General features: G+C 49.5%; 2 protein-coding genes across 3 annotated transcripts; both read left to right on the top strand.

Moving 5' to 3' along the window:
- The first annotated feature begins 3,249 nt into the window (after positions 1-3,249).
- LOC309850744 (CMRF-35-like molecule 4) lies at positions 3,250-7,669 on the top strand. 2 transcript variants are annotated; one of them, XM_082705080.1, is made up of 5 exons: positions 3,250-3,677; positions 4,415-4,534; positions 6,060-6,138; positions 6,708-6,761; positions 7,268-7,669. In XM_082705080.1, exons 1-5 carry the CDS (start codon positions 3,617-3,619, stop codon positions 7,350-7,352), a joined length of 399 nt encoding a protein of 132 aa, XP_082561206.1. In that variant the 5' UTR covers positions 3,250-3,616; the 3' UTR covers positions 7,353-7,669. The 2 variants fall into 2 exon arrangements, with proteins under 2 accessions (XP_082561206.1, XP_082561205.1); XM_082705079.1 differs by having other exon boundaries at positions 3,251-3,677; positions 4,199-4,534.
- A 3,153-nt stretch (positions 7,670-10,822) lies between these two features.
- CD300LB (CD300 molecule like family member b) lies at positions 10,823-21,168 on the top strand. The gene is made up of 4 exons (XM_082705081.1): positions 10,823-11,281; positions 17,157-17,486; positions 18,967-19,054; positions 19,945-21,168. Exons 1-4 carry the CDS (start codon positions 11,242-11,244, stop codon positions 20,087-20,089), a joined length of 603 nt encoding a protein of 200 aa, XP_082561207.1. The 5' UTR covers positions 10,823-11,241; the 3' UTR covers positions 20,090-21,168.
- Positions 21,169-23,862: the final 2,694 nt, after the last annotated feature.

Below are 23,862 nucleotides of genomic sequence, written 5' to 3'. Positions count from 1 at the left end.
TGACCACTTGCATGTCCAAAAGTTGATTCATGAGCACGCCCAAAGGCCGTGGGCACACAGTGCAGGCACCTCTCCCGGTGACCTAGAGATAAGCTGGGGCCCATGAGGACATTGTCAGTGACTGGGGACACTGAGGCTCCATGTGCAGGCAGGCCATGGAACTCTTCATCCTCCTAGCTAACATTGGGACCCAAGCCAAGCACTTTCCTCTTCCCACTCTCAAATAGCCCAGAATGTTTGTAACCCTACTTTGACATCCCTCTTTTCTTCAGACGCTGAGGGCTTCACAAAGCAAAAGTCTGCTGAGAGGACACCCACCTCACCAAGTCCATGGATTCAAAGGCTCATCTCCTCTAGAAACATGCTCCCAGACACACCCAAGATCATCTTCCATCTGAGCTGCCCGTGGACAGTTAACCCATACCGTGAACCATCACACCGCGGACTCAAACCTGAAGTCAAATTTCTGTTGTAATTGCTCTGTGCACCTGGTGGGTCTTCCAACTTCTCAGCTCAGCCAGGAGCTGTAGATTCTCGTTTGTAGAAAAGGAAGATGCACCAGGAAATGAAGGAGAGATGGAAGAGAAGGTGGTGGGCTGAGAAGACTGAAGAAACCGTGAGTTCTTATCAAGTTTCCCAGTATGTGTTACAATGGCCAGCAGCTGCCTGACAAACCCTCTCATTCTGCAGACCCTCTCCTGGGTCTGAAGATGGTGCTTCTCCCTCTTGCTGGTTGCTGGCCACTCTCTGCCTGCCAGCATCATGGTCTGCAGGAAAGGCACTTGAGCAGTCAAACCAGAGGAATCTGCATTCCATCCTGATATCATCTGGTTAGATTATCAATGTCTGAGCTTTAGGCTGGGTAACTAGTAGCGGGGAAGATTATGGAAATTCTTTGCTATATGACAGAAAACCAATGAACATCTACACCCCCCACCCAAATCAAGCAAAGTTTCAGAGCTTTACTTTCATGTTTTGATGTTTAGTTTTTAAATCTTCTATTGGAGTGTCACAGGGGAACAGGAAATTGCAGAAATATAAATACCCAGATATCTGATAGTTTAGGAATCATATCCTTTCATAGCTTCCACTCAGATCAGATCTCCACACCCCTTGGCAGGGGCCCTCTATATTGTGTCAGGGTGGGTGTGTAGTCCCCAGATATGACAGAAACAATGGTACACGATTTCCAAGGATAAATCATAAATATGTTGTGCCTTGCTCTTCTTGGATCACTCTCCGTGGGAAAAGCTGGATGTCACCTCATGAAGACACTTGAGCAGTTGTATTGGGGAGGAGCTAAGGACTCCTGCTAACCCCCAAGTGGACTGTCATCCCTGAAGCAGATCCTTCAGGCCAGTCCAGCCTTCCAGTGAGTATAGCCTGGTCAACATCTTGACCACAGTGCTGTGAAAGAGATACACTGAGCCACAGCCACCCAGATAAGCCACTCTCAGATTTGTGACTCTCAGCAAGTGTGAGATAATAAATACGTTTTTCAGCCACCAAGTTCTGGGGGAATTCATTATACCACCATAGATATTCCTTCTCGTTGGACCACAGTTGTCTAGGGCCATGTCTGCAGCCAATGCAGTGTTTATTCATTGACTCAATCATTCATTCACTCATTCTATGAACAGTTATCAGAAGTCAACCATTGGTCACAAAGTGCAGTTGGCCACTGAGTCATTGTGTGAAGAATGAAACAGACCCAGAATGCTGCTATGATATAAGCTCTATCCCAGTGGTGGAGATGCACAGAGACCACCAAAAGTAAACATATGACAAGATTCAGTGAACTATGCAGGAAACAAACAAGGGTTGGTGATTGAGACAACAGGGTGACCCTAGGAAGAGTGATCGGGGGGACCTTTCTAAGGGAGTACATCCAAGGTGCAATCTAAAGAGTAAGAAGGAAGAAGCACTGTGAAGAGGTGGGCAGAGGACCCAAGGAGTGGGACAAGCAGGTGCTAAGGCCCTGGGGAAGGGTGGGCACAGTGGATAGAACATGGAGCACATTGTGGTGGGGGAGCAAGATAGAAATGCAGAACCCAGCAGTAGCTGGGCCACTCAGACCATGTAAGCCAAGCATGGAGAGGGGGTTTCATCTGAAGGGGATGGGACCAAGGGTGTACTGGCTACTTCTGAGTTTTGTTGAAAAGCTCTCTTGCTGATGAGTGGAACAGAGGGAGGACAAAGCATAAGGGGACTGGGAGGAACAGGGATGGCACTGCTACACTGAGAGAAGAGAGGATTGCTATGTCAGGAGGAAGAGAGGATATGGGCAGATGGAGATGCTAGAAGAAATAATAATGGGGAGGAGCAGAGAGAGGAATCCCAGATGACAGGGTCTGGTTGCAATAACTCTGGGAATACTGTGGCCTTAGATCGGGATAAGATAGTGTGGAGGAGGAGCAGATCTGGGCAGAGAGTGTTTAGGGGGAAATTGATTGACCTGGTTGTTCTGATAAGTTTGAGGAGTTGGCATAACCCAGGCAAGACTCTGCACTGTGACTCACCTCCTTACCATTTCCAGAGTAAACCCACCCCAAACCCATCATGTCATGAGAACAAGCCACTCTGAGTTAGGACAGACATACCTCCCCACCTCCTGGCATGGGCCATCCCCCAATTCTGCTCTTGGAAGAAGCCCCCGGTCACCATGTGAACCCAAAATGGACACCGGCAGCCAGTGCTTTGTCAGACCATCCTCTTCTTACACAATGGTTCCTCTTGCCACTGGATTGAGAGAAGAAGCCCAGTCTCAGCTTCACATGTCCCCAACGTCCCATCAGCTCCTTCAGTCTCTGGACCCTCTTGTCCATTGGCAGTCTTCTGCCCTGAGAGTCACAGTAGGGTGGACATTCCAAACAAGAAAGATTCAAAAATGAGGTGCACATGGGACTGGTGATGGCTGTTCCATGTCCGTGTCTTGAGACCAGGCAAACACACAGGAGGGAAGCACACCTGGGGAATTAGTACCCTGGTTCGGAACCCAGAACCCAAATGGAACCTTTGAAAGCATCAGAGTTCACAGTGTCAACTTGTGTGGTCAGAGGAGAACCAGGGTCTCACGGGAACTGTGGGTGCTTGGAGCTGCAGGCTGGGGGGTGCTAATACCACTGTGGTCACCACTGATGCCTGAGAAGATGGGCTGCTGGGGGTTCCACCCCGGACATGGTCCATCCTGACCAGAAGGAAGTGACACGTCACAGGGTGGCGGACATTCCACTGAGCAGGAAATTGCTCCCGTGTTGCTCCATTTCTGGGCGAGTGTGGACAGTGAGAGGAGCAGATGTTGGCTGTGGAAGGGGACGGCAATCCCAGTCCAGTCCAGGACCAGGAGCTGTCTTGTCATTGGGATTGAGCAGATCCTGTGCACCAGGTCCAGGACTCTGCCTTAGCTCGTGCTGCTTCTGTCCCACAGCTTCCTGCACCCCAACCAGCTTGAGCCAGCGTGGAAGAAGATTGTGAGACCAAACACAGGCAGGACGAGGAAGCAAAGAGACCCCAGAAAGCAGAAGTGGGCCCTACAGAGAGGACCCTCTGTGAGAGACTTGAAATTGTCCCCCATCACAAGCCTGGCATTTCTGTGAGTGACATCTGTGCTGCAGACATGACCCCAGGGGACGGGAGGCTGTGGCTACCAGCAGTGCTGCTCCTTCTGCAGGTCCCAGGTGAGCAGGGCTGAGCTGGGCAGGAAAGTCTGCCCTGGGTGGGAGGGAGGGAGACAGGGGGATGGGGGTGGGAGGCAGGGGAGGGGAGGAGGACATGGGAGGGAGGAGGGAGAGCAGAGAAGGTTCTCGGATCGGCCAGCAGTGCCTTAGCAACGACCAGGAGGATTCAGTGCATAAAGCAGGTGAGTCATGTCCAGTAGAGTGGACAGAACAGCCCTGAGTGGAGGGGCTCCTGTGGCCACTGTAGTGTCATAGTCAGAAACAAGGTCTAAGTGCATCACACACACACACACACACACACACACACACACACACACACACACACCAAGACACACCAAGGAAACTTTGGTCCACTCTGAGGAGGAAGGTACATCTGCTTTCTAATTTCAGGAAGGCCTGTCTCCTGCCAAGGCCTCCTCCAGACCCCTAGGTCCCTTCAGGGAATCAATGGTCACCTTGACCCCAGATCCCCTTGACCCAGGCCCATCTGGTGAGGGGTCACACGTGGCTGTGTTTTCCAGGTTGTTGGTCTCTGCATGGCCCCACCTCCGTGACGGGCACCGTGGGGGGATCCGTGAGCGTGCAGTGTCAGTACGAGGAGAAATTCAAAGAGAATGTCAAGTACTGGTGCAAGACCCCATGTATGGGGGATATTATGAAGACTGAAGAGGCAGACAAAGAAGTAAGGAGTGGCCGTGTGTCCATCAGGGACCAACCTGCAAACCTCACCTTCACAGTGACCTTGGAGAACCTCACAGAAGGTGATACAGGAACATACCGGTGTGGGATCGATACATCATTGCTCCCAGAATATTTGCTCGACCTCACCTTCCGAGTTGTGCTGTCTGTGACCCCAGGTGAGCTGTGCACACCCCTCCCCCGACACCAGCACTATGGCTGCCTGAGACTGGGGCTGATCACCCCGACCCTGTCAGGAAAGTGGTGGGACGTGGGATAGAAGAGCGGGGTGAGGATGGGTTGGGTGATGCAGGACACTGGGGGTGTGCCTGTGTGTGTGTGTGTGTGTGTGTGTGTGTGTGTGTGCATATGTCGTGCATTTGGTCTGTGTTTATGTCTGTGTATTTAAGTGTGTGTGCAGGTGTTGTGTACACACTCACACAAGCACATGCACACCTCTAGCTGACCTAAGCGTCTCAGTGCCCCGCCCTGTCACACTCTCATGCCTAAAGCTCTCCCAGGATGGGCAGTGGGAATGGCCCTGAGTCTGGGGACAGCTGTCTGCCTTCCTGTCCTGACAAGGGTCCTGTCCATGCTGAAAGTGTCCTGAGCCTCTTTTTGGACGTCTCTCTGTCCTCCCAATGGGGAACGGGACCCTAGGGCTTTGGCTTCTCTCCCTTACTGGCTGCCCAGGACCCCGGGGCTCTAATAGGACATCACTGTGTCTTGGATGGCTCCTGAGCACCAGCCTCACAGCTGTGATCCTGAGGGCCTGCAGCAGTCTCGACAGGGGCCCAAGAAGGAGCCCCAGACTTTAATGTGGGGGTTCTGTTTCATGATCCTCACTCCAGACATCAGCCCTCCCTGAGGACTGGGCCCCCATCCCCAGCTCTGGATCAATCTCTACAGAGGCAAGCTCAGCCCATCCTCTGCCAGGAGAAACCAGGGGCAAAGTGGCTGAGCCCAGAGCCCTGAGCTCCTTCCACACACTGTCCCATGCCCTGCTGGGAGGATGCTCTGCCTCTGAAATTGCCCATCTGGGCAGGGTGCACCTGCAGAGGGGGCCGGGGAGGCCACAGTTCCAGGCAGACCTGGGTGTGGCTGTGAGCGGATGTGGAGCCCGGACACCTGTCCAGATGTCCTGAGTGACCAGGACTATGTGAGTCGGAGCCACACAGCTGCCAGAGAGTGGGAGCGCCCGGGGGAGGACAGCAGGCCTGACCTGTGCTTCCCCCTCACCCAGCACCGCAGCCCCCAACTTCAAGAGGGCCCCCAGTACCCTTGATGTGGTTTTGGAATGTGGGTGAGGTTTGGTGGGGTGGAGTCCAGAGCTTACAACCAAGAAAGAATCCTTGAGACATCTTTGGTGCAAAATGGTGGTTTCATTAAAGCTCAGGGAAGGACCCCAGGGCAGTGCCCGGGCTTGTGAGGGATGGCTGATTGTAAACTTGGAAGTTTGGGGAGGTAAGGAAAAGGGGAGGTTTCAGAAGGTTTTTCATGTGTTAAAGAAGACTCCCAGGATACCGGAGGCCTTGCCATTGTCAGTGTTAGGGTTCTTCCCTCTAGGAAGGCATTACCATGAAGACAGCTGGGAAGTTCCTGGAGGAGTGTCACCTGTTCCACCCAGGAGTATGGGGGGTGGGGTTGTGGGGTGTCAGCTTTGGCCTGTCCTCAGCCTGCCTTCTCCTCCCTCATCAACAACAGGTCTTCACTGGACCCTGCCAGACCCCACACAGAAGACCGCGACCTCACAGGAGTCCCCCAGTTCCAGACAACATCCTGGGTAAGGGGCTAGCTGCGGGAGACCTTTGACAGCTGGGTGATTTCTGGGGAACATGGAGGGCTGAGGTGTGTGGGTGTGACTGTCATGGCCTCGGTCCCACACTTATGTACCAATTCCACACCTCACCGTGGAAGTCCTACCATGTGCCAGGCCCTCTTCTAGGGATATAGCCCTGGCCACCAAGACACAGTCCGACTCTGACAAAAGTTGGGAAATTCACATAGTGAAGAAGTCAACACGTTCATCAATAGAGGACATGCCAGCTCATGATGAGTGCTTGGGGGAACTAGGACAGATGGGTTGGGGAGAGCATGGTGTGGGGAGTGATGGAAGGCGGGACCGTTCTTCAATGCACAATGACCAGGGAGTCCTGGCCAGTGAGTCCTGGCCAGACATTTCCCTGGAGACCTGTAGGATTGGGGGAGCCCGCACTCAGGTATCTGCAGAAATTGGGCTCCAGGGACAAGGAAGACAAGTGCCAATGTTGTGCAAAGGGGTCCTTCAGCTCCTGGCCCAGGCCAGGTGTTCTGGGGGACCCTGCAGTCTCTCCCCTGCTCTCCACCCCACAGGTCCTCACCTAGGAGTCATCCTATTGAAGACCAGGCTTCTAAGGGAGAGGAGAGGTGAGTGGGGTCATTCGTTCCCTCCATCATTAACCACTGAATCTCAAGGGTAAGGTTTGGAGGCACCACACAGGTGACCTAGGACTAAAGCAAACACTTCCAGTCCCTCATGGGAACTACTGTTTATGGGAGAGCAGACATTAGACAAGTAACCTAGTGCTGATTTCTAGTCCACAGATAGGATAAGCCCCAATGGGGAGGACTTCATTAGAACCCCTTTCCTAGGTTTTATCTAAGGTCCCTCCTGCTCCCTGCGATCTCCCTTATGTCACTCCAATAGCCAGGCCCTCTCCATGTTCAAAGTCCTGTCTCAAGGGCAATTGTTAGCCTGGGGGTCATGGGAGTATCTGTTATGTAGGGATGTCTTGCCCATGGACCCACCTGGGCCTGATCTCTGTGTGGACTATTGTAGCCTCAGGACATGGGCACAGGGACAGAAGAAAAGTGGAAGGTACCAGGGTATCTCCCTGAGGACGTGGCTCACTGCCTGTCACTGTCCCCCACAGGTCCCTGCTCAGCAGCATCTACTTCCAGCTCCTGGTCTTCCTGGAGGTGCCCCTGGTCCTAAGTATGCTCAGTGCTGTCCTCTGAGGGAACAGGCATCAGAAGGGATCTGGGATGGGGAGGCGGCATCAGCCCAATAACTAAAGTCAGTAACACCAATTGCCCCTTGATGACCCACCCAGGAGCACAGCCCATCTGATGGATGGGAATGGCCTTCTGACCAACACATCCAGCCGCCGTCCTTATCTCATTCCGAATACTCTGTAAACTCTTTTGTAACTTCCTTGCAATCTTTCATAGACAAAAAGAATGTTCTCAATAAATGCATACTCCTTACAGCCCAAATACTCTTCAACCCTTGGGTGCCCACCTCACAGCTTAAGTAATAAACATCATTAATATTTCTGAAGTCCCAAGCTGCCCTCTGAGGAAACCAAATATGAATCTTACATTCATGTTCTTGTTTTCTTCATGGGTTTGCCATATAGATGCATATATATTTTCAATCTATATACTTGTATTTTTTAGCAGTCTCCAAGTTTACTTAAAAAAAAAAGATTTTATTTATTTGGCAGACAGACACAGCGAAAGAGGGAACATAAGCAGGGGGAGTGGGAGAGAGAGAAGCAAGCTTCTTGCTGAGCAGGGAGCCCGGTGTGGGGCTCGAACCCAGGGCCCTGGGATCATGACCTGAGCTGAAGGTAGACACTTAAAACTGAGCCACCCAGGTGCCCCTCCCAAGTTTACTTTTATTTTTATTTTTTCCAGCTTTGTTTAGATATAACTGACACATAACATTATATGAGCTGAAGGTGTAGGTCATGTTGATTTGATGCATATATATTGCGAACTGATTACTACTGGGGGGTTAGCTAACATTGCCATCACGCCACATCACTCCCATTTCTTTTTCGTGGTGAGAACATCTAACATGTATTCTCTTAGCAGCTTTCAAGTATATAACAGCATATTATTAGCTGTTGTCTTCATGCTATATGTTAGGTCTCTAGAATGTATTTGTTTTGTAATCGGAAGTTTGTATCCTTTGACAAATCCAGTTAAAACATGAGCAGAGAAGGGTGCCTGGGTGGCTTAGTTGGTTAAGCCTCCAATTCTTGATTTCGGCTCATGAGCTCAAGCCTCATGTCAGGCTCTTCGTCAAGTTCCACACTGAGCTCGTGGAATCTGCTTAAGGTTCTCTCCCTCTCTCTCTTCCCCTCCACTCAGGCGCTCTCTCTCTCTCTCTCTTTATCTCTTAAAAAAATCAGCAGAGGGACTAAATAGTTTCCAAAGAAGACATATAAATGGCCAACAGATACATAAAAAAGTGCTCAACATCCCTCATCATCACGGAAAGGCAAATAAAACCATGATGAGACATCACCTCACACCTGTCAGAATGGCTATCACCAAAATGACAAGAGAGAGCAAGCACTGGCAGGAATGTGGAGGAATGGAAACCTAAGTGCACTATTAGGGGAACTCTAACCTGGTTAAAGGAGTTGGTGAGTAGGTGCTCAGTAAGCATTTGCAAGTAGAAGAGCAGGGCACAAACCTGTACCCCAATAATAACTCTTGAGCCGGCATGGCTGCATGGGGACACCAGCAGGGATGCCCTGCCCCATCTGTGCAAGACAAAGTGGACTCCAACCCCTTTGCATATCCCACACTGCCATGAGCCCTTTGGGGCTGAGCTTGCCCCTTGACTACCTTTGGCCACACAAGGATGGTGCAATTGGGGCAAACTTTCCCAAAGGATGGACATGAAGGAGAAAGTTTACATCTCAGGGTCAGGGAAAGGAAAAATTGAGATTCAAACAGCTTTATGCTTTTAAAACCCATCGGCCCTGTTCCTGAGTTCTGCTCCCAGCTCACTGTCATTCTACCCTCTCCCCCTTTCTTCAGACCAACTCTCCACAAAACACATGGACCTGATTAATAGTGCCACCCATCACAGTCTGTGTTTATGAAAACTTTCCACATATATTTTTTTTAAGATTTACTTATTTATGAGAGAGAGAGCAGAAGGAGAGGGAGAGAGAGAATCCTCAAGCAAACTCCCCACCGAGTGCTGAACCCAACATGGGGCCCGATCTCAGGATGTTGAGATTGTGACACGAGTCAAAACGAAGAGTCAGCCATTTCACTGACTGAGCCACTCAGGGACCCCTGACATATATATATATATATATTATTTATATATATATATATATATAAATTATATATATATATATAATTTTTTTAATGAGACCAATCACATTATAGAAATTGTTATTTTGTTGTTGTTGATTTTGAGTTGTATGAGCTCTTTATATATTTGGGATATTAACGCCTTATCTGATACATGATTTGCAAATATTTCCTCCCATTCTGTAGGTTTTTTATTTTATTAATTGTTTCTATTGCTGTACACAGTTTTTAATTTGATGCCATTGTACTAATTAAATTTTGCGTTCATTGCTTACAATTTTGGTGTCACACCTAAAAATTATTGCCAAGACCAATGTCAAGGAGCTTTTCCACTATTTTCTCCTATAAGGGTCACAGTTTTGGGTCTTACATTTAAGTCTTAATCCACTTTAAGTTAATATTTGTGAGGTGTGCAGTTTCATTCTTCTGCAAATGGTTCTCCACTTTTCTGATCACCATTTCTTGAAGGAACTACACTTTCCCTCATGGGCTATTCTCGGCTTCTTTGTCAAGTATTAATTGGCTTTATGTGTGGGAGCTTATTTGTAGGCTTTCAATTCTGGTCTATAGGTTTATGGTTTTTTAAAAAATTGTATTTATTTAAGTCATCTCCACACCCAACATGGGGCTTGAACTCACAATCCCAAGATCAAGAGTCACATACTCTCGCAACTGAGCCAACCAGTCACCCCCAATTCTGATCTATATGTTTTTAATGCCAGTACCATACTGTTTTGACTCCTACTTGTAATATGATATACGTCACTATAGGACTGAGCCCTCCTCCTCCTCTCAGCCTTTTGAATGTTCCCCCCAAAAAGACCTCCAGAAGACCTCCTTCCTCTGCAGCCTGGCCTGGACACCAGGCCAGACACTCATCTGCTTCCCCAAACTGTTCTTCAAGAATTTTAGCTACTGGGTTATAAATCAGAATGCTAATTAAATTATGTCAGGTTAGGGGTAGAATTTTCCTTATTACTAATGAGGAAACCCAGTCCATCGCCTTCTTGCTCCCCTGGCCTCCTGTCCTGGGCTTGCTTTATGTGACTCTTCATCCAGCATATGAAGTTATGCCCCGGGCACTGACATCGATGTAGAGTGCTAGCCCTATCCCAGGACTGTGATCTCAGAGCTTCACATACATTTTCTCACTTCATTCCCATAACAACTCTTCTGTTACTCCATCACAGCCCAGTTTGCAGATACACAAACTGAGGCTCAGAAAAGTTCAGTAATTGTCCATACTCACACAGCTTGTGAGTGGTGCTCAGAATGAGAGTCCAGGTGTGTCTGACCCTCCAGCCGACACTTTTATGCCCTTGGTTATAACACCTGAACAAATGCATCTCCAGGTAAGCCAAGCTTGCTCACGTGTTCCCTGCTGCTGGGACCCACTGTTGTGTTAGAGAAACATTTCTGGAGAGTTGACACCCAAACTATTGTACCCCTTGGACCCAAAGCCTGGTAGACCAGATGCCCCCTGCTCTAGCCCTGCTGCAGACCCATATCCTGCCCCTCCCCACTTCACACAGCCCAGTTTCCTCTTTCTTATGTAGTGGCGACTTCTGTGCCCTGTGCCCCATCCCTTTCAAGAAATGACATTCAATTTGCTGAATAATTAAAAGCAGGAAATACTCTACAAAAGGAAGTGAGTGGGTCAGAAACTCGAAGGGCCAGAAACTCAGAGTGCAATCTTGGGCCCAGGCAGAGCTGCGAGAGTCCAACTGGGATCCAAGCGTGCCCTCCCACTGTCCACAGAGGGGCGAGGAGTCTGGGAGGTGAAGCCATGAGGCTGTGGCTAGTTCTTCTCTTGCTCAACTTCCCAGGTGAGTGTGGAGGGGTTCTGGGGACTTAGTACCCCTGTGGCAGGGCAGAGGACCAAGAGCTAGTCCAGGCAGCAGGGGATATGATTTCTGGGGAAATCAAATGTGGTTTTTAAAATTTATTATTTATTATAAATTAATATAATTTATTTTTTATAATATAATGCATATATATATTATACTATAACTTATTATTTATAATTTATTAAGCAAAAAAAATGGGTTCTTACTCTGTGTCAGGCATTCACCAGGCCCTGAGGACTTGAAGGGAAAAAAGAAACAGGATTAGTCATTAGAAAGGGGACCCCAGACAGCTCAGAGGGTAAGACTTGCAGATAAAGAACAAACAATGGCAGGAATTGATGGAGGGGTGCTCAGAGGCCCGAGCAGGAGCTGCAGAAACCCATGCAGGCACCATCCATCTGATGAACCTTGAAGAAAGGGATCAACCCTTTAAACAGAGAAGGCAGAAGAACATTCCATGGAGAGAGGACTGCTTGACGAAGGCACGGAGCCTTGAGAAAAGATGGTACATTCATGCACAAAGGGTCTCAGTGTGCAGGAGGCCTTGGGGTGACTGGTTGGCCATGAGGTTGAAAAAGCACAAGACCAGATTAAGAAGGCTCTTGGACACCATGGCCAGGAACCGAGACTTTCAAAGAAAAGAGAAAATTGCTCAGGAACCCAGATGGGAGATAGGAGGGGGTCATGTATCTTCTCTATGGAAAGCCACTGCATACACTGAGAGAGCATTAAGGTCAGTCCAAAAGTTTGCACAATGTATGTTGTACATGTGGGTCACACACAGTCTTGTCTATGAGCCAGGAGACAGACCTTCTAGCAAAACAAACGGGTCCACAGGGACTCCCCACAAAGGACATAGCCAGGGAGTTGAGAGGCTGGAGTTCCAGTTCTGACAGCAGCACATGGCACAGGCAAGCCCCCTCCTTGTTCTAAGACCTGGATTTCTGGTATGAATGGAAGGTCTCTGATGCTCTTTCTAGCTGTAATGTCGGGAGATTCTGCTATTCAGATCAGATATAAATAGACAAGGACTGTGGTCATTCTCAAATTATCAAGGCCATTTCTCATTTTATCGTGACAGAGGCCCTGTGATGTTACCTGTAGACAGGTGGGGAGGGCAGTGGCTTCTCTGTGACCACTATGGTCCTTTGGCAGGACTCCAAACAGCCCAGAATTTCCAAGGAACAGCAGTTCAGAATGTCTGCCTCTCTCCCTGGACTCTAGCTTTGCATCTGAGCTCAAAGGGCCCCATTTTCTCCCTCTCTTAATCCCAACACCTAGCTCACCCAGAGGCCAAGGAGAAGGGTGAACTGCTTGAGCTCCCACACACAAGGCATTCACACAATGGACTCAGATGCACGGACCCACAGGCAGTCATGTCCCCCATTCACATCTGTGTGCTCACACACTCCTACAGAGTTTGACACAAACTCACGTGTGCACACACACACTCACACACTCACCCACAGTGTCCCTTACATGCACAGACCCACACAAAGAGTCTTCTCCCCCAGATGAAGGCTGAGACTCACAGTGGCTACTCTGTGGCTTTGGCTGCAGAAACAAGACAGGGTGTCCTTCCTCCTCCAACTCTGCCATTTCACAATGGAAGGGGGTGAAGTAGTCAGTGATGCAAGGAAAGCGACCCCACTAACTGACAGCCTTCAGATTTCTTCTGTGAAATGAAAAGGAGAGAAAGTGGATGGAGGGAAGTTGGAAAGACCTGACTTCCCATAAGATGCTCTTGTTGGCTCTGGTACCCAGTCCCACAGCAGCCCTTAGGGGAAGGCAGGCCACTGGCATTGATGGGTGCTCAGGGAATGTTTGCAGGTGGGGGAACAGGAGCACCGACCTGTACCCCAGAAATTACTTGAGATGGCATGGCTGCTTGCGGATACCAGCAGGGACGCCCTGCTCCATCAGTGCAAAACAAGTTATATTCAAACCCATTTGTACATCCCACACCCCATGAGCCCCTATGCTTTGAGCGCTTCCCTTGGCTGCCTTGCTATCAACCCAGACAGGGACCTATCAACCCAGACAGGAAATTGTCAAACCAGACAGGAAGCTATCAACCCAGACCAGGAGCTCAACTGTTCTCTTGACTTTGACACAAGACTATTCACGCAAGGATGTGCACAGGGGGCAGACTTTCCCGAAGGACTGACATGAAGGAGAGAGGTTACATCTCAGAGTCAGGGAAAGGAAAAATTGAGATTCAAACAGCCTTATGCTTTTAAAACCCATCAGTCCAAGTTCTGCTCCCAGCTGACTGCTGTCCTTCCTTCAGACCAACTCTCCACAAAACACACAGACCTGATCAATAGTTCCACCCATCACAGTATGCATTTATGGAAACTTTGCATGTATTTCTTTCTAAAACAAGCCTAATCACATTATGAATGCTTAATTGAAAGATTAAATTAGCAAAGTTGGGATTGATGAAACTTCTGTTTCAGAGCAGCAACGTCTCTAATTCTGTTTATGATTGTTGAAAATACCATGTACACCGACCCTCAGCTTCGGATGGTAGCTGTGTTGTTGCTATTGTTTTCTTAAGAAAGAAAACCACCTTTTCTGCCAACTCTTGTGATTACTGTTTCTTAGCAATCTTTTTCCTAATGGGGTCCTTTTGATTATTAAAATTTTTTCTTCGTCATTTTTTTATCAGTTGATGATATTGTGAACATTTACACATAATAGAAATGTATGATTTAGAAAGGGAAATTTCCTCCCAAGTCCCAGGTTCAGCACTGACCACTCTCAACAGTTTCGAACACTCGTTGACCTATTTTTTTCTATGCCTGGGCCACAGAAGAACCACAGAAATGGAATCTAAACACTCTGTTAGGCAACTTTTTAAAAACTTAATACTGATGTATCAGGGATGTCTTCCCTGTTATCATTTGTGATCTGTCTTCTTTTAACCATGATGTGCGAGGACGGTAATTCATTAGCCCAATCTCCCAGTAATGGTGTTTGAATTTGTTTCCAGACTCTACTGTGTTTTATGTTAGCACTGCAATTATCAGCCTTATATTTCAGGGCCCCCTGGTGTGGAAATTATAGTTCATGCCAGAATCAGAATGTCAACTCAAAATGTCCAAAATCAAATCAAAATGTCCAAGAGCATGACAACAAGCTCTTTTGCAAAAATGATCATAAACTTGATTGGTACCTTCCAGGATCCAGATACCATGCAAGACATGGGGACTGGTGACGGGGAAGAGGGAGAATGCACACCCAATGTCTCTTCCCTTCAGGACAGAGCATCCTAGTAAAGGAGACAGAGAGAGACTGGTAGTGATCATAAAACACCAGTGTGGCGCTCGGGTTCCTGTGAGGTCATGGAGCAATGGAAGGAAGCAGTTCTAGTTGGGAAAGGAATTAAGGTGATCAGTAGGCAGGCTGGGTTCAGAGAAGGGTTTCCAGGTGGAAGGAAGGGTGGGAGCAGTGACATAGCTCTTGGGAGGGCCTACCAGGGTCAGAGGAAAAGAAAAGTGGGGGGTGGGGGTTATAGGGTCCAGTGGAAGGCAAGGGGGAGCAGGAAATGGTGCTGGACAGAGAACTTGGATTTAGAAGAAAAAAAAAGTTGGAAGTCCAACAAAAGCATTTTAAATCATTCTGAGGCAGTGGGGAGCAGCTGCCCTGCTCATGGCAAGTGCTGCTGAGGACAAGGTGGGGACTATTTTAGCATGAAGCTCCAACAGTGATATGCAGAGAATAGTGGAGAAGGGAGTGTAACAGGAACTGGAGAAGCTTCTCTGGGTGCTACGGCCATGATCCAGGCACCAGATGGGCTCTCACTGAGGGGGCAACCCCCAACAGAAGATCTGCGTTTTGGCCAAGACCCAAGTCTTACAACAACCTGCAAAGTTTGAAAGTAGCGAAACGATTTTGCAAATTGAGAAGCAAGACCCAGGGAGGTGAAGTAGCTTACCCAAGACTTCCCGAGTAGTGTGTGGTAGACGTGACTTTCTCTGTCCAAATTCATTCTTTCTGCTATGTCATGCTGGCATCATGAACTGTGACAGGACGGGGTGGGGAGAAATCATGTTAAGAAGCATTTTGGAGGTAGAGTCGACTAAAGGGCTCACCAATCAGTTGTAGAGGGAGAAGAGGAGGACAGGATCAATGGAGATGTCAAGTTCTCCGTCAGGTGCACTAGGAACGCTGTTGGTTTGAAGAGAGTAGAGTTAGTTCTGCTCATGGAATACTGAGTTTATTTCCAATGGCTGCTGTAACAAAGGACCACAAACCACAAACTGGCTTGAAATGATGAAATTTATTATCTTACAGTTCTGAAAGTCTGAAGTCCAAAATGGACTTCCTGGATAAAATCCTGCTGTGGGCAAGGTTGTATTCCCTCTGGAGGTTCTGGGGAAGAAACCGTGTTCTCACCTCGTTCAGATTCCGGAGGTCGCCCGCATTCCTTGGCTCAGGATACCTTTATCTATCTTCAAAGCCAGCAGCACAGCATCTTCCAATCTCCCTCTGACTCTGACCACTAACTCATTTTCATCTTATACGAACCCTTCTGATGACTTTAGACCCAACTATATAATCCAGGATAATTACCCCTCCTCACATGTTCTTGGGATTATGACATCAATATCTTTGGGAGACATAATTCTACTGAGCACAAATGCAAACCTCAAGTGACCTGAAAGGAAGAAGGTACAGGGTATGAGGAGGTGCACCTTCCTGGTGCAACAGACCTGACTCCTGCGGCCCCCAGAAGACAACCCCTCACCCCTCTGGGATGATCCTGAGGCTCTCGGGCTAAGACAGTCAGGAGAGGCTTCTATTGTGTTTCTCTGCTTCTCCCTGCTTTTTCACTTCCATGCAATCAAAGCACAAGAGGTCATTGCCAAGCACAAAGAGTGTCTGTCCAGTCACATAAACTCAGCTTGACTGGAGTCAATCCCCAGAGCAGCACGATACCCTTCCAACTCTTGCTTGCCCCGAACCCATCCCACTCCCCACAGACCTTTGCTAGTGCACCACATGAGCTCTCCAAGGGAGAGAGGAAATACTGAAACAGACCAAGTTCAAGGAGGATTTAGTCCTGGGACTACTGACTTTGGGGTAGAGATGTACAGTGTGTATTTGGAAACAGTAGGCTGGAGCTAAGGAAAGAATGTGGGCCATCAATGTGAATTTGGGGAATTATCAGCATGTTGGCAATAACCAAAATCATAGGAAGGGAGAATTCCTCCATGGGGGTGTAGTAAGATGGGACAAAATGAGGACTGGAGAGAGACCCCCCCGCGCCCGGCTCCTCCTGCAGTGCTCTGGGACTGGTTCACACTGGCTGGCAAGAACCGACTTTTCTCAGCTGTGTGTCCAGTGACACGGCACTGACTGCCTGAGATCAACCCAGGGTGGGAATATTTACACTACAGAAATTGGAAAATGTTACAAATGGAGATTTTCTTCCCTGGAGGGTTAGTTGTTAAGTATTTACCAATATGCCCCTTTTGCACCAAGATTTAAAGAGGGAGGAAGAGAAATCAGTAGAAGCCTCAGAGATGAGCAGTCGGAGAAGGAGAGTGTGGAAGAGGACCAAGTTGTGAAGCCAAGAAAGACAGTGTCAGAAAGTCAGGAGTGTCACCACTGCAGGAAGGACCAGGAATGCGAGGGCAGTACAGGCTGAACATTATCACCACAGGAGCTGATGGGGAAGCTGGACAGAGGAGGTGGACCTGTGGGGGTCAGCTAGTGGGTAGCTGCAAAGGCCAGGACCCTGGCTCAGTCCCTGGATACCAATCTGGGGCCACTTGAGCCCTTGGGGCTCCCAGGCCAGGCCTGGCTCCAGGAGGCAGGGGTTTTATCTTGGGATTCTGTTTTCCAGGCTGTTTCTCCATCAAAGGCCCGGAGTCCGTGAGGGGCCTGGAGGGGGGCTCGGTGAGCGTGCAGTGTCAATATACACCAGGATGGGAGAATTACAAGAAGTGGTGGTGTCGCGGAGCAGAGTGGGAGTCATGCCACAACCTCGTTGAAACCGATGGATCAGAGCAAGAAAAGAAGGTAGATCGTGTGTCCATCAGGGACAACCAGAGTCACCTCTTGTTCACAGTGACCATGGAGGAGGTCAGGCAAAGTGACACAGACACTTACTGGTGTGGGATTAGCAGATCTGGACCTGACCTTGGGGCATCTATCAAAGTGACCATTGACCCAGGTAAGAACTTTCTCATCTACACAGTGAGACCCTCTTGCTTAGGACAGAAAGAATGAGGGTTTCCGCTTTCCCCTCCCCAAGGGCAGAAGGGTAATGGCTGAGTAGCTGGGAACAGTGTCCCCATCACAGCCCCTGAGGTCACCTGAGGTATCTAGATGATGCACGCAGGGCTGGCAGGTCTTGGGGGAGAGGTAAAAACATGGACCCCAGCATCACTGCCCGTGGTCCAGCCCAGCTGTCCTGGGGACCCACAACCCTGGCAGCCCCCCAGTCTCTCATCAGATGTGTGGATGGACCTTGGGTGCCTTGGGTCCCAGGGCATGGCTCCAGGAAGTGGTCACTGGTACTCACACTCCTGACCCATCACTACACAGAGAGAGAGGCAGAGGGGATACTTGGGGAAGCCCAGAGGGTCCCAGCACTGAACCCCAGGAACTTGCCCAACCCAGAGTAGCTCTGGGCATGTGACAATGCCTCTCCTTTCTGGGCCCCCAGCCACCCTGCCCTCTACTTTCTCTGGCTGCATAAGAGTGAGCAAGGAGTTCGAGGGACCCAAGAAGGGGCTCAGGTAACAGAGGATGCTGTAAGCAGAAAGGAAGGATTTGACCATTATGCCAAGATCAGGGACCCCTCTGGCTGTCCTGGGGTCTCCGCAGGCCTAAGACTCAACTAAAAATAGCTCATGGACAGTCAGCGCCAAGCTGGTCTCAGGAATCCATGACCAAGTAGTCGACCATAAACTGTCTTCATAGTTTCTCATACAGATGTTTAATTCATCATAGCCATTGCTCTCGATAGAACCAGAATGTGCCCTCTTGTTCACCAGCCCTCCTCCTCACCATGCCAGTAACTGGCTGCCCCATTTCCAGAACCATGTGTCCTTGAGCCCAGCTCAGGCACTGCTCTAGGACCAATGATGTTGGAGGAGGACCCCGTCTGGCCCCGGCCCCCGTCTGGCTAAAGTCCCACCTAGAGGGGGAAGTGGAAAGAAGTGAAAAAATGGATCTCTCGCCCCAGAAGCACATACAGCACAGGCTCCTGTTTCCTTTTTATTTCTACCTGAGTCGATGGAAAGTGACTGAGTGGTGGTTCAGAAAACTCGGGCAGAGGGCGCCTGGCTGGCTCAGTCTGTTACGTGTCTGCCTCTTGGTTTGGGCTCAGGCTAAGATCTCAGGGAGGTGGGATTGAGCCCCGTGTCGGGCTTGGTGCTCAGCGCGGGATCTGCTTGAGATTCTCTCCCTCTCTCTCTGCCTCTCCACTCCCCTCTAAAATATATAAACAAAATCTTAAAAAAGAAAGAAGGGAAGGAAGGAAGAAAGAAAGAAAGAAAAAGAAAACTCAGTAGGAAGGGAGAAGCCTGGGCGCTGTATCTGGCTTCCTAGTCGAGGGGCAGGGTGGCTCCCACGGGGCCCAGCAGGGAGCCACCCCTGAGCCCCAGTCATTGTCCCCATAACCTGTGGCCAACTCTGCCTGTGTCTAGTGGACATGGTTCTGAGCACCTCGGCGAGCCCAAGATCCAGGACAACTACCAGCAGACGTACAGAGGTGACATCCGACTCCTACATCAGGTGAGTGGCTGCCACCCTGCCCCTGCCCCTACATGGGGCCTCTCCTACTCTGCTTCTGCACCCTCACGGGCCACCAGAGCGGTCACAGCCAGAGTGAAGGCCCAAAGCCGCTACCCTTCCCAACAACTCGCTCCCACCCCTGTTGCCCCTACCCGCCATCCCCCCATTCCAACTTCCCAAGAAAGTCACTCTGCAGAATCTTTCTTTTTCTTTTTTCTTAAAGATTTTATTTATTTATTTATTTATTTGACAGAGAGAGAGATCACCAGTAGGCAGAGCGGCAGGCAGAGTGGGTGGGGGGAAGCAGGCTCCCCGCTGAGCAGAGACCCCCCCCCCCGATGCGGGGCTCGATCCCAGGACACTGAGATCACGACCTGAGCCAAAGACAGAGGCTTTAACCCACTGAGCCACTCAGGCGCCCCCAGAACCTTTCTTTATGTTCAGTTGTCAACAACAACAAAGTCCTGATGACCTAGAGCATGCCAAGGGGAGATAAGAAAAAAATCCCCACCATGTGAGGCGCCGGGTGGCCACGGAGCGGGAGTGTGGCTCAGCCACCTGGAGCTGGCATTTTCAGGAGCAGCAAAGGCACAGAGCCTGTCGTGGGCCACCCCAGGGTGCTGAGACTCACTTCAGGAAAGGGGAGACGCAGGAGGCGTGATTAGAAATAAAGGTGGGCCCAGAGCCAAGCAAAACCGACAATGTGAGGTTCCTTCTGAGGAACCTCATGGTTGAGCCACTGAGCCAAAGCCATGGCGATCTTTGACCTGGGGCTTCCAGGTCCAGAGTCTCAGGCTTTGCAGGGCTGGCCAATGCTCCCTCCGGTCAGGGTACAGGAAGTGACAGGGCCTGGGCACCTAGGGCTCTGACAGCTCTGTCCTCTCTTGCAGGAACCACTACATTCTCCTGGTTTTCCTGAAGGCGCCGGTCTTGCTCATGTTGATCTGTGCTGTCCTTTGGTTGAAGGGGTCTCAGCAGAGACTGTCCGTCTATAGGAACTTGTCCTCTGATCTCGTCGGAGACACAGCCCCTTAGACAGACGGATGAGCAGAACCTTCCACTCCTGGACCCCATTTCCAGAGGAGACCCAGGCTGTGGCAGAAATGTCTCTGGGTCCTCGGGAAGCAGTGACTGATGCTGGGGGTGCTGAGGGGCTGGCCAGTCACCCTCCTGGCTCTGCACAGCTCAGGGACACAACTCAGGACCCTCTTTTTAAAAAAAAAAAAAAAAAAGACTTTATTTATTTATTTGATAGACAGAGATAACAAGTAGGCAGTGAGGCAGGCAGAGAGAGGGGGAGGGAAGCAGGCTTCCCGCTGAGCGGAGAGCCTGATGCGGGGCTCGATCCCAGAACCCTGAGACCATGACCTGAGCTGAAGACAGAGGCTTAACCCACTGAGCCACCCAGGTGCCCCAACTCAGGACCCTCTTGAGGCTCCATGGCTTCTTGGACTTGTTCCCCCTCCTTCAGGTTGAAAATGCCCCATGCTACCCAACATGGGGCCAGGGCTCATGATCAGAGCTATTGGGGTGGAACCCAAGCCACTTCCTCTTTTCTAAGAAGTTGGGGGCACAAAGCCAATGACCGAAGCACAGAGAGAAGCAGTAGGGGTGCAGACAGACAGAGAGATGGAGCCCTGCCCACGCCCTGGTCTCCTTCATTGCTGAGACCAGCTCAGCACTCTCTATGTCTGAGCTTCTGATACATAAGGGTTTTTTAATAAGCCAGTCAAGTTGGGCCTCAGAAACTCCTTCAAGGTTGGGGAGGCCAGTCAGGAAAACTCTGATGAAAACGATATGGTCTCTCCAGCATGATGATATTTTAATAATCTTAATAATTAATTTGTTTAAATAAACTTAATCATTAAAAGTGTCATGATAAATGACTTTTTTTTTGGTTTGTCCATTTGGATGGACTCGGTCACTTTACCTTATGGGCCGTGGATCCTCCCACCAAAGGGACTGTCACATCATGTAAGAAGGAACACCCCCCATTTGAGATGTGTCCACCCACAAGCAAACGCACACAAACACATCCATTTGGAATGTTTCCCTTTGTTTTATCCTGCAGCTTTATTGAGCTATAAGTGACAAATAAAATTGTATATACTTAAGGTGTAAATGTGCTTTTTTAAAAGGGGCACAAAGTGATGATTTATATATGTTATATATTTAACATATATAAACTCCTTGAAATAAACACTACAACCTAGTTCATTAACACACCCATCATTGTACATATTTATCTCTCTCTCTCTTTTTTTTTTTTTTTGATGTGAGATAAACACTTCAGATCTACCTTGTTAGCAAATTTCAGGTATACCACACAGTATTACTAACCATAGTCATCAGGCTGTATGCACTATGCTAAACCTAGAAGGTAGCTTATAATTGAAAGTTTGTGCCCTCTGAGCAACAGCACCCCATTTTGTCCTGTGCCCCAGCCCTTGGTTCTATGTGGAATGTTTCCCTCGGAACACCTGGGAGGACGTGTCCACCCTGTCCTCTGTCCCCATAGATAGGCCTTGGTTCTGAGCCTCAGGCAGCCATGGGAAGGTGGCTCACCCGGGGAAAAAGGAGACAGGAATCCCTGTCCTTAGCATGGTAGCCAGAACATCCCCTCCCCACCGGGAAGCAAGAGTCCCCTCTCTTTGCCCTTCAGCCAACAAGAAACTTTCTCCCACTTTCACTGCCCCCAGAGAGGATAAACTTTGAGCCAGACTAATAGGCTTTGAATCACCCTGCTTGGGAACCAAGGTCCATAGTCCACCAGCTATGGACTGCAGATACATCCTTGGATCCAGCCTTTCCAAGATGCAAACAGACTCGGGTGACAAGCAGTCCTTGGGGGGCAAAGCCAAGGCCCAGCAGCTTCACCAGCTGGCCCAAACGGGTGCAAGGCCCCTGGTAATCGCTGCCTTGGTCCATGCTCTACCCACAGTGTCTTCCTGTTGATATCGAACAACCCCTATGTCTTTGGAGAATCTGCGGTTGGGCTTTTACTCTCAGGACATCATCAAAGAGAATGCACTGGAGTAGGCTTTGGGGGTCTGTCCTGAACACCACCCCCATCACACATGTGTGTGCACACACACACACACACACACACACTTCTGGAAACTGCCCCTTGGGTTCCCATGAAAATGGTGAAGCAAAACTTGCCTCGTACATTCGCTGTCCAAGGTAGGGAGAAAGACAAAAATTGTAAGTTAGCCACTGGGGCAGGATAGAATTTTCCAGCAAATGAGTTTCCACTAGGAGCCTGGTGCCCAAGCCTCTGTGCTTGCAAACAGCTCTGGATGGGGACAGCTCCTCACCTTCTCACATGGGCACACACGATAGCCAGGAGTTAGTCGAGGCAGAGAAGGGGAGAGAGCAAGAGTCGACTGCTCTTTTGAGAAGAAAGCATAACTTCTCCTTCCCCACGGGTTCCTCCTTGTGAGCCCTTACTTCCTTTTTTTTTTTTTTTTTTTTAATGGAGCTTCCCTCATTACCCCACTTCTGAGAAGCTTTGCAACCACAGAGGAAGTTTATCAAGAGCAGGGAGAAGCTGGTCAATGTCAGGAGAATCAACGACAGCCCCATCCGGAAAGGACGCCCCAGTGGAAAGGGCCCCTACCACTACCTGGGACACGGGGTTAGTTCTTCTTGATGCTGGCTATGTCCTGAATGGTGTTTTCTTAATAAATGAGGTTAAAGGAAGTTTCTAGCACCTTCTGCCTACCCTCTGAAGCATTTCCCCCTACAGCTCACTGGTCTGCCTTGTTCCACATGCTCAGGCTTTCTAGATCCCCATGGCTGGTCTGCTTATGTCCCCCCCCCCCACCCCTGCTCTGTACCTGGGCTGTCGGGGAGTCAAGTATCCACCAGAATCAGGGTCCAGGTACAGCCCTGGCAGCTCTCCTGGCCTCCCCTCAAACCCATGCTGTGAAGGCTACCAGGGAAGAGGTCTGGTCTGGGCTCTTTCTGGGTGCCACTGTCTTATTCTCCCACCAGAAGGGCACCGTCTGCTGCCCTGCATCATCTCCAACCCAGCTCCTAATTTTCTGATCACCTTACTTCAAACTTAGCCCTCTTGTCTACCTCCTGCCAATCCCAAAATATTTCCTGAATCGTCCTTAAGTCTCTGCAGTCCCATGATTGGAGCCAACTCAGCATGGCCAGGACAGGAGGCGTGCTGAAGGTGGAGGCCAGCCTCAGTCCCCAAGAGATGTGACCACTGTCCAGTGGGGAGCTTGGAGGATGATTTGGGGGGGAATTAGGGCCAAGGCTGTTGTTCCCATTGAAAGCATGGGTTTGGGGCCAGGTCAAATCCTTACTGCTCCCTTATTCATCCACCCATGAATTCCTTCAACAAATGTAATTGAAGTGCCTGTGAAGTCTAGGCACTGGTTCCAGAGCACATGGACTATTGTATGAATGAGGGGAGCCCCTTGCTGTCTCCTTCTACACATTTAGATAGAAATGCGAGGGCCTGTTCTCTCGTCAGCTGCTCTCCTTTTAACACTGAAGAGAAAGGTTGCAGCTGAGCAGGAAAATCATGGTTTCTCCTGTGGCAGTCAGCATGGAACATGATTTAGAAAACACATCTTGGGATTAAAACAATAATGAGATCCCGCTACGCACCTACTGGAATGGCCAAAATCCAAGGGTGGGGGGTGGGAGTAACTGGGTGACGGACATTAAGGAAGGCACATGATGTAGTGAGCCCTGGGTAGCATAGAAGACTGATGAATCACTGACCTCTACCTCTGAAACCAATAATGCTTATATGTCATTAGTTGATTTTAAACTTTTAAAGAGTTAAA

This window comes from Mustela nivalis (assembly GCF_964662115.1).
Source record: "Mustela nivalis genome assembly, chromosome: 17".
In the NCBI taxonomy this organism is placed as follows: Eukaryota; Metazoa; Chordata; class Mammalia; order Carnivora; family Mustelidae; genus Mustela; species Mustela nivalis.
This window is presented reverse-complemented; position numbering and strand designations above follow the sequence as displayed.

Coding starts and splice junctions, on each gene's coding strand:
- LOC309850744 (XM_082705079.1), top strand. CDS start 3,617: ATGACCCCAGGGGACGGGAGGCTGTGGCTACCAGCAGTGCTGCTCCTT. Junction 3,678..4,198: donor GCTCCTTCTGCAGGTCCCAG/GTGAGCAGGGCT, acceptor TGTGTTTTCCAG/GTTGTTGGTCTCTGCATGGC. Junction 6,139..6,707: donor AGTTCCAGACAACATCCTGG/GTAAGGGGCTAG, acceptor TCCACCCCACAG/GTCCTCACCTAGGAGTCATC.
- CD300LB (XM_082705081.1), top strand. CDS start 11,242: ATGAGGCTGTGGCTAGTTCTTCTCTTGCTCAACTTCCCAG. Junction 17,487..18,966: donor CAAAGTGACCATTGACCCAG/GTAAGAACTTTC, acceptor GCCTGTGTCTAG/TGGACATGGTTCTGAGCACC. Junction 19,055..19,944: donor ACATCCGACTCCTACATCAG/GTGAGTGGCTGC, acceptor CCTCTCTTGCAG/GAACCACTACATTCTCCTGG.